The sequence below is a fragment of the Triticum urartu genome, unplaced genomic scaffold, assembly GCF_003073215.2.
Source record: "Triticum urartu cultivar G1812 unplaced genomic scaffold, Tu2.1 TuUngrouped_contig_5950, whole genome shotgun sequence".
Lineage (NCBI taxonomy): Eukaryota > Viridiplantae > Streptophyta > Magnoliopsida > Poales > Poaceae > Triticum > Triticum urartu.
The window spans coordinates 1-9,948 of NW_024116668.1; the positions used below are offsets into that span (position 1 = coordinate 1).

The 9,948-nt window shown below is 40.3% G+C and overlaps 1 protein-coding gene across 2 annotated transcripts; it reads right to left on the minus strand.

The window, feature by feature from the left end:
• Positions 1-303: 303 nt before the first annotated feature.
• On the minus strand, positions 304-9,948 carry LOC125529926 (protein ENHANCED DISEASE RESISTANCE 2-like; the record flags this gene model as incomplete). Of its 2 annotated transcripts, none has more annotated exon segments than XM_048694357.1 (22): positions 304-887; positions 977-1,078; positions 1,190-1,285; positions 1,460-1,600; positions 2,156-2,200; positions 2,713-2,814; positions 2,937-3,091; positions 3,169-3,208; positions 3,284-3,501; positions 5,389-5,544; positions 5,652-5,723; positions 5,836-5,900; positions 6,291-6,386; positions 6,482-6,582; positions 6,669-6,709; positions 6,798-6,914; positions 7,006-7,079; positions 8,222-8,328; positions 8,654-8,719; positions 9,037-9,090; positions 9,191-9,444; positions 9,827-9,948. In XM_048694357.1, coding segments are annotated over 21 exon segments (2,178 nt in total). In that variant the 3' UTR covers positions 304-788.

Sequence of the window (9,948 nt, forward strand, 5' to 3'; positions counted from 1 at the left end):
TCAGTACAGACACAAGCGCTCATATACACGCGCATACACTCACCCCTATGAACGCACACACGCATACCCTATCCCTATGAGCACCTCCGAGAGACTGAGCCGGCATATCATTTTGAGATTTACGAAGTCACCGTAAGCGCCTCGTCGTCGACAGGAACGTCTCCTCCCACTGAAAGCGCATCGCCGGAAATCCTGAAATAAATCCAGGAATAATGCGAGCCCGGTGGGTTGGGAATACCACTGTCCACCTAACCAACTCAACATAGGTTGATTCGCATTCCAAAGGAATAGACCACGTAAGCATCCTGCAAATCAGTGGCACGATCTTATATTGCAGTCTCAAGTTACATATTAGTACATGAACAATGGCTTGTGTGGTTTCAACTTTGAACTTGGAACTGTCATCTCAGCCCCTTTCCTACAAGTTCCAAACAAAGCAAACACATGGCTTTTTTATTCGCGCTGAACTGGCCCTCACCTGGGCCTCGCCCAGTCTCCTAGCCCTAATTTCGGTATCTTCTTTTTTTCTTTGCTGACACAATTCTAACACCTACGAGATTGCCATCACATCACCGAATTATGATGTGCAATACATAATTACATACACATAAAAATTAATTGCTTCTCCGCGTTCAGTATGTCGTTGGCATGGCACGAGCGCCAACCCTTGGTTCCCTGCCTGTATATATGTATACCCTACTGTGTCTTGTCAAGACTGAAATAGAGGAGATGGATGCCGACGTTGCAAGCATCACTTGGACCAAATGAGCAATAGTAGTGTAATTTGGTTAATCCTCAAGCACAGGAACAACCGCAGATGATAGTTCTATGTGCGACATCCGAACGGCACCGATCAGTCGTTCCGGGAGCTCCTCGTATGTGTGGCCCTGCCAACAATAGTCAGTTTAGCCAACGGTTACATCCTGCATCAACGAAGTGATTGAGAGAGCATTTCTTAGATGGCAAATGTATGTACCTGGACAAGAAAAGCCATGTCCACAACTAGCGTCGTGATCACGCCACACACAAGCCCCAAGACTCCATTTGCCACCGTAGACGAACCTATGTCCACATCTATCTGCACGGGTCAATCATCACACTGTACCGTAAGACACCAATCAATTTAGCCAGATCATGATCCAGCTCTTTCCACCCTAAGGGAGAAATAAAAGATACACTGCAATCTTACTTCCAAATAATTTGCACCACGGATATAGGTGATGTCAACTGCTTTGCCCAGGAGACACGGTGTGCTGCCAACACTTTGGCGGACAATCCATGAGCCCTGAAATGCAAGATGTGTAGTTAGACACACGGACTATAACCCACCACACCAGCAAGGGATCAAGACACATCTTACCCTCCCCTCTGTTCTACTAACTCTTCTACCAAATAGAGCGTTTCTTATTTATGTTTCGCATCAAACCTCATAGAGCGTTAAGGATGGCGAGACCCATACCTTCGGTACAGATGGGATCAGCTTGAACCTACTATTGCGGAATTCATCATCGCCATCAACAAAACGTTGCAACAAGGAGTTCGGTATCAGTTTCTTTGATACAAAGTAGAAAACCATACTATAGTTCGTTGTGCCAGGAACCTGCAATAGCAACCTTAATCAGCAACAGACTATATGCGAAATGCAACAGTACGCAGCAAATTGGTATGCAGTATCATCTACAGTTGCTGGGTCACGGTAAGGACAAACAATGATGGTACAAGACATCAGTGGCAGTGCCAGGAGCAAGGAGATGTGGTGCCACTCCCTTTAAGGTCCATGATCTACTGAGTCCAACTTATTGGAAAGATATTTATGTTTTTTTCCCATGGCGTACTAAAATAAACTCTGGTGAAATTCCTCTGGCATTTGATCCTATAGGATTCGAGATGACATGATTTTGTAATATATGTTTTTGCTATTCCTGCATTTTCAGAATCATGCGAACCAAAGAAGCCCTAATAAGAAATGACCATGCATACCTCTATTATATGGCATACTATATCAAACTTAATCCATCTGACAGCATTTAGGCAAGAATATATGCAATAAGCCGAACCCTTGGTTCCCTGAATACACAGGTATTCTGAAACAGACTACTGAGGGTGTGAACAGTTATAGTGAAAAGGGAGGGGGTAATTTTATAGGAATTCTTACTTGTAGATTTATTGCCAATGAAAAAAGACCCTTCTCGGCAGCAACCTACAACAGAAGCAAAAAGGTTATAAAGAAGAAAAGGATCAACTAGCAGGTGACTGGTGACATGCTTCACCTCATTAAACATATTCATGGTTAGACAACATAAGACATCAACAAAACGAAGAGTCTGCAACAGAAAATCTTTACCATATACATACGAAAGGTATACATTTGTACAGTGTTATAGTAATGAATAAAGTATGGCTCTTTGACTTGGTGTTCTTATTTTTTAACCTTTTTCGACAACATGCAAAGCTGGTATCTTCATCCAAAGAAGCAACCACAATAGAGTGTTTGCCACCGAATAGAAAAGGATGAAAAAAGAAATCCTGGTGTTAAAAATGACTCCCGTGTACAACCCTGGCACACAATATGCACAATATAACCATCAAAGACTGCAATGTTTTGTCCTTGACATGCTAATCACATCAACAGTCCAGTTTCACAACCGTATGGTTATTTACTTTCTTTACTGCAGGCTGATCAATAATATCAAGCATGAAATATGAACTCACTTGAACAGCGCATCCTTTTCTTTTAGCAACATGATCCATTCGTTTCACGTCTTTAAACCAGTCAACAGCAACAAGCTCCATAAGAGGCTTTCCAGCAGGAACCTATAAACAAATAGTAAATATTCATAACGAACAGAGTCTAGAAAACAGCCAAAATGATTAATGATTATGGAACACTCCTAGCAAGATGATGAGTGCAGTCTACTGCTGCGAAAGATCAGAACCTTGCTTTTATCATATATGAAGTTCTTGCTTCGCACTCTGAAGTTATTTCCATCAGATATTCTCCAACAATCACGACTGTTATCACGGTCATCCCGGCGTAAATTTCCAGAAAATCCAGAAAAATCAATCTCACCTGAATCTTCCTCATCCAACCCTGTAATAAAAAACATGTTATATGCAAACTAGTCCTGTTGTATACATAACCACACGGCAGATGGAATTACAGTATACCTAGTAGTTTACCATCTGCATCGAGCTCACGAGTTGATGGCTGCATAAAAAATAAAAGATTATTTTAATATTGCAAGGAGAGAGGAACCAGAAAAATTATAAGCAAGTCATTAACCTCTAGCTCAGATTCAGGTAACTGGAATTCTTCATCTTCGTCAGACTCCTCCTCAACCGTTGAATGTCTACTTTCATCCGCCGGAAGGCTGGTTTGCACAGTATTATCCTGTGTTTTTGTGCCTTTCTTAGAAGAAACCGATAGGGCCATATTGTCCATAACAGGAATCCTAGGAAGTATTTGACTTTCATCACTTTGTGAAAACCATTCCCTGAGCCCTGGCAGCAGTAAAAAGGAGGCAAAATGTAAAGCATATATCAACTACCCAGAATATCATAATTCATGTTGGACATCTGTGTAAAAACAAATGAAAGGGGGTACCCAAAGTAGCACCTGAGACAATAAAATATATACAAAAATCTCTTCAAAAAATATATACCAAGGTACATCTTATATGCTAAATGGTTCCAAGGTTAGACAACAATTCGAGTTAATCATACAGCACAAGTTTCTTATTGCAAATATCTAGCAAGCATAAATAGTACTTCCTCTGTTCATTAATATAAGACGTTTTAGAGACTTGCATGGTCAGTCTAAAACGTCCTATATTGGTGAACAGAGGGAGTAGGCTTAATTATTGGTTCTCGAGATAAAGAAAAGGCCACAGATGCCGTGGCCGGCGAATGTTAGTCTACCACATGATGCAGAATGAGAAGGCTACGTAAGCTGTAAGAATCCTACAGTGATGACCTGGTAAGACCTAAGGTAGAAATAGACTTAACATGATTTATCGCAAACATCGCCACTTCATTCACCCAGGACAGAAGAGATTTTATTGACACCTTGCACTCACTTAAGTAGCAGGGAGTATAAGTTAAATATAGCCATCCATACAAGGGTATTATGAGGAAAGTAATAGTGTGGACCAAGGCACGTGTGCTCCCAGTTCTTTTAACCAAAGATTAACTAATCTAGATTACTGTAAACTCTAAAGAAACCAAAGTTATTTGCATTTTGCTGTCATCTAACTTTACCATTTTTCATGGAATACATTAAAATGTCCCCTATGTAAAAAAAACATTGTTATGCAAGAAAACATCACAGAAATCTAACTTCAGTCTAGCACAGGACAAGCAGTGGTATATCCATACTAGCACAATGCCCATACCCACACTGGCACGCACAATGCCTGTGCATTACTAAAGTTTTAAAAACTATTCTACATGTTTAAGATCTTTAATTGTACCACCCATGCAATATCAAAAATATTCATATCCGCTCTCATCGCAAACATATGTGGTGTAAACAAAAGGTGAATGGACCACCACTACCAATTGCATCTTTATAGGAGTAAAGATACATTGAATAGGAACTGAACATTTGGCCATTATTATAGAGTAAACTAAGATGTCGCATGTGTGAAAGATTGTTATCATGGATGAGAAGATGACAGTCCAACTTCTATCTAGCACAGGATGACAAAAAATTGTACCCTAGAACAAATATTCAATATTTGGCTGTAGCGTAAAATTTAGTACTGCTTCTCCAAGAACTAGTCCTATACTATAAAAATGTCAATTCCTTGTGCAAAAATATGCTTAACATGATGACGTGCATACACAGCATCAAGGAATTAACGCAGGGAGGAATGCATGGCGTCATTTAGGCAGGATCAAAATTCAAGTGTTCTTTATAATCTGACAATTGTGAGAGAGACGGCTCGCTCAACTCCAAGTCAATTAAAATGAATTACCCAAAAGTCTGGACAGCACTAGCAGTCTAAAATAATAATACCATCTATACCAATATAAAAAGACCCAAAGGGGCAGATCCAACAGATCTCGACCATCGAACTAAGTTAATCCAACGACCTAGACTGCTCCAATGGCGAGCGTTAAACGTGTTTAACGTGCAATTAATATCATACCAAATATTGCACTAATCACAGAATTAACACACAAATAGCATACCTACTATCCGCGTGGAATTAATATATTGCCTAAATATTAACGTGCGTTGCACGTGCGCATTTACTAGTTCCAATCAAATGACACTCAGATTTATTTGGAGACTGCACTACTGCTTAGGAATTAAGGCACAGAAAACTAATAGGAATATATTAGAAATGTTGTCCAGAAGGTTATTCCAAACACAAAAAATTGTACCGGCAACGCTGTTCAACATATGAAGGAGGCTATGTTGTTGAAATGAAGGTAAGTAGCCAACCCCCCAACCCTTCAAATCAATCTGCATAAGATGCTGTACTTGTGTTCGGACTCTCCCATTACGGGATTTCAGTGGAGAAATGTTGAAACCACCACCTAAATTAAAATTAAAAAGAAAATGTTACACATCAGAAATTTGATACCTACAGTAAATCAACATACATGCAAATGATGTATTGAATTCATCAGAGTCGGTTCATTACTCTCAATGTGTGCCCTAACAAATCCTGGTTGTGGACCACAGTTTGGGTGCTCTCTTGATTGAAATAGCACAACTGCAAACAAAAATTACAAGATGCGATCATCAATAGGACTCATGAGAAAAGGTTTACATGTGTCCAGTGCATGTACACATGATGAGATGTGTAGAACTACAAGAATACCAACCATAACTTCCATCGTCATTACGCCGCCAATATCGTACATAACAAAGATCACGAGGCCAAGTAAATCTGTTAAGATGTTCATCAAAGACGTGACTTCAGTAATTAAATAAATGGCTGGAATTCATCAAACTGAGATATCTGGTTTAATGATGAAAAAAATAATAGTTACTCTGTATCTTCAAGGCACAATATCAGAAAATGTTAAGTTGTATTAGTCTGTGTTCCACTGGGCTACATTTCAATTAATTTAGACCAATAAATTGACATAATTAGCCTAAATAAGAGTTACAAGTATCATCTGCAGAACAAAGTAAGTAGGCATATGTTAAGAATATACGATAATGACATCTTTGTTTGTAAATCATAGAAAGATATCTTGTGGCTTCCATCTTTCCAATGGGTTCACACTTATGCAGCACAGAAAGAAGGAAGGTTCTAACAGAAGATAAAACATACGCTGAAAACCAATCCAGTTGTAGCCTATGGTACAGTATTGCTGTGTGGCCATCGACCTCCTCCACTAGACTGCCATACTGGAAACTGCAGTCCCACCTTAAATAACAAGAGAAAAACAGTAAGAAAATTTTTGTAAGGAAAAAGGAACACATAATTGATGAGTTGATTTATCAAAACAACAGAAAATGTACTCAAAGCGGGTGGTGTCCATGCTCATCACAAGCTGAAATATAGCCTCACACGAAGCCTCAACAACTCCAACAGCCTTCATTGCTCTGCTACAGCTCCTTGCCTATGAAAGGTACACAAGCATCAAGCACGAATGGTCAAGGCCAAAATATTCAAACTACCAGTTCATGCCCACAACCACCAACTTACAAGGTAATCAACATCCTGGAGCTCCTCAAAAATGCGGAGACCTGAAGTAAAGTTCAAATTTAACACCCCATCAAACAAGCAGCCTGGTTACAACAGAGAACCAAAGCAAGGGACAAAGAAAGTTCTTGCCATTCTGGCATCTGACAAGGCGCCAGTGTCCTCTAGAGAAAACTTGGGCAGGGCTTCCCTGATCAGATATTCCTGTATCGTTTCCACGAGTCCAATCATGCAATGATTCCGGAGGACCTACAAATGCCAAGAATATAGCAATCCTTTAAGTACTGGAACGAAAAACATATATGGACGGAACAATTAACAAACAGACCATGTCACTGACCATTCCCAATTGTTGTTCTTCGCATCAATGATCGGTGATTGTCCTCCTCCTCTTCTTCCTCTTCATGACTATACCTGATAAAAGAAATTAAGGGAACCGTCATTTTACAACAAACAATATTCTACCATGTTACGATCGAACAAATGTAAACAAAGTTACTCAGAAGAATCACCAGACATGCATGAGGTGTATCAGTTATACAAACTTGAAGAGTTCAGATTTTTTTAGAACAGGGCTACAAAGGGTTTATCGTGAATATTTTATAAGCAAATTATTAAGGCATTTAAAACGGTTCCAAATCATGTTCCCTTCTTTCTTCAGACTTGATTAAATCCTAGGTTCATAGTGTCATAAGTTACAGAAATAACCAAATGGTCCCTCCGTTCCAAATATAAGGTGTATTTTGACTGTCCAAATTCATACCTTGACCATAACTATCTCATACAATATTTAGTCGATGGTTATAAAATCACTATCATATGAAAGTGCTTTTGAATATAAATATAATGGTGTCCATTTTGTGGAGGATAAACTACATATTACTGGACTAGTTGTTGATCAAAAGCATGAATTTGGGCAGTCAAATAAACCTTATAGTTTGGAACAGATGTAGTAAATAACTACGACCATGTAAAATGTTGACAAGGTAGAACATGCAATAGGATTTCAGAACAGATATCATGTAAATATACCACGGAAGTACAGAATCAAATTCCTCAACCACTAACAAAAACTATTAACAACGAAGAAAATTATCACAGTGAATCATGTGCTGGCTAGAATACTCCTCCCTTAGTGACCTAAAAAGTCTTATATTAGTTTACAGAGGGATAGTAGTGATCTAAAAAGTCTTATATTAGTTTACAGAGGGATAGTAGTGATCTAAAAAGTCCTGTATTAGTTTACAGAGGGATAGTAGTGATCTAAAAAGTCTTATATTAGTTTACAGAGGGAGTAGTTGTCAACTGACAGGAAGACAAGTGACACATCCATAGCATTTTAAAATTAGTAAGAAGAAAACGCTGGCAAGTTTGTATAAGAATATCAACACATGAGTTCTCAGGAGAAAGCTAGTTATATTATAACAACAGAAAGTATACATAGAAGTGCACAGAAAAACTAGTGTAAAGGAACTAAATGGACGAAGTGTACAACACACGTAGAGTGCAAACAGAAGGCGTAACTGGAAAATGAAACGCAGTTATCTGCCACTTACTGACTGTCACGATCAGAGGAAGAAGATTTCCTTCCATTTTCTACACCAGCATTTTGCTGCGATGAGCTAAAGGCTGTATTACCATCGGGCGACACTACACCTTGTTGCTGCATCAGTTTAGATTAGAAGAATCAATTTAGGTGCATTTGTGCGTATGCAATGAAATAGATTATTCTCAAGCTGTGAAGGAAAAATAAGTACTCCTCCAATCCATAGTAATTGTCTTTGTACTAAATCAGCGACAAATAATATGGATCGGAGGGAGAAGTGGCCTTTGTCATAGACTCCTGATTAATTTCATAAGCAGTAATAGGGGTGCCAATATTGTGTATGTTTGCATATTTTTAATTGGTGATGCCTTGAGCAACAAAGAACCTCGGGCGGTTACTATAACCATTTATATGCGAGATTTAGGATCTGCAAATGTTAAACCTGATCGATGACCATCTCAATTTTCTCCTTCCAGATTAGAGCCTCCTGGATATTGAATGCCGCCATCTGGTATAAGTTACAGAAAGGTAGCGTCAACTTAACATCAAGGACATGAATTGTAGGATTATTAAGGATTCACATTTGGAAAACTCAGCAGACTTGCAGGGCATGTTTCTTTTTCTTGCCAATAGAAGAAGTTCCTCTAAATGAATAAATCATACAGCAGCGGCAAATAAAGTAGTAATAGTCTAGTGGCATTTCAACAGCAATTGCAATAACAGTAGGTTGATAGCTTAAATGGATGTGCAATAACAAAACAAGCTGATTATTATGGTTAAGTGTATGATGAGAGGAATAAGGAATAGAATGGATGGCTTTGGTACCGTGATGCGATGGTGCTTCTCCCTTTTGTTGTAGACACTTAAGACATAAAGCATCTGCAGTATAATAATTGATCAAGGGAAATAATCAGTGTGCAACGCCAAAGATCATACTGAGAGGAAGGAACTGCAAGCATGTGACAGAGGAGATGCATACATGGCCATGGTGCATCTTGAGGCCCCTGTCCTCGACCCTGCAGTTGCCATCGATGTGGAGGGACTTGATGGGGAGCTTGGGCATCTTGTGCTGAGGCTTGCGCTTGAAATACGAGAGAAGCCGGGTCTCCAGCACAAAGTAGCGCATGTGGATAAAGGAGCGGCCGATCTTGCGGCGGCCACGCCGGACCATCCACCCCTCATAGACCACGGTCGACGAAGACGACGACATCCCTGACACCCTCCCAGACAGCACTGCACAGACAGACATAAAACAGCATTCCATAGGTCAGTCAGCACTCAACAATAACATCAGTGAATAGAGTCCACCTGGATCAACCACTGGCCTAAATGGCTTGCCCAGCATTTCATCATTCACCTTGCGCACCATTTGCTTGCAGACACTATGCTATAGAGCCTTGTTCCAGATCACCCAGGTTGATCAGAATATTACAATTCACCTTGACCATAGCCTACTATACTTTGTACTAGCAATTAAGCATTTCAACTGGTAGGAACAGACTGGAAGCGGTCGCACAGTCAAATTGGCACGCGGTCTAACCTCCAATCACTAATCGACGCCGAACCAGGAACCGTCCAGCATACACACGCTCCGGGTGGGGGAAACTAACCTTACCTTGCAGCCCGGCCGCGGCGAGGCGAGGAGCAAAGGGGCGGCTCCCTCGGGGACGAGGACGGCGAGGCGGCCCCTGAAGACGAGGGGGGGCGCCTACGAGGGCCCGACGACGCCGGGGCACC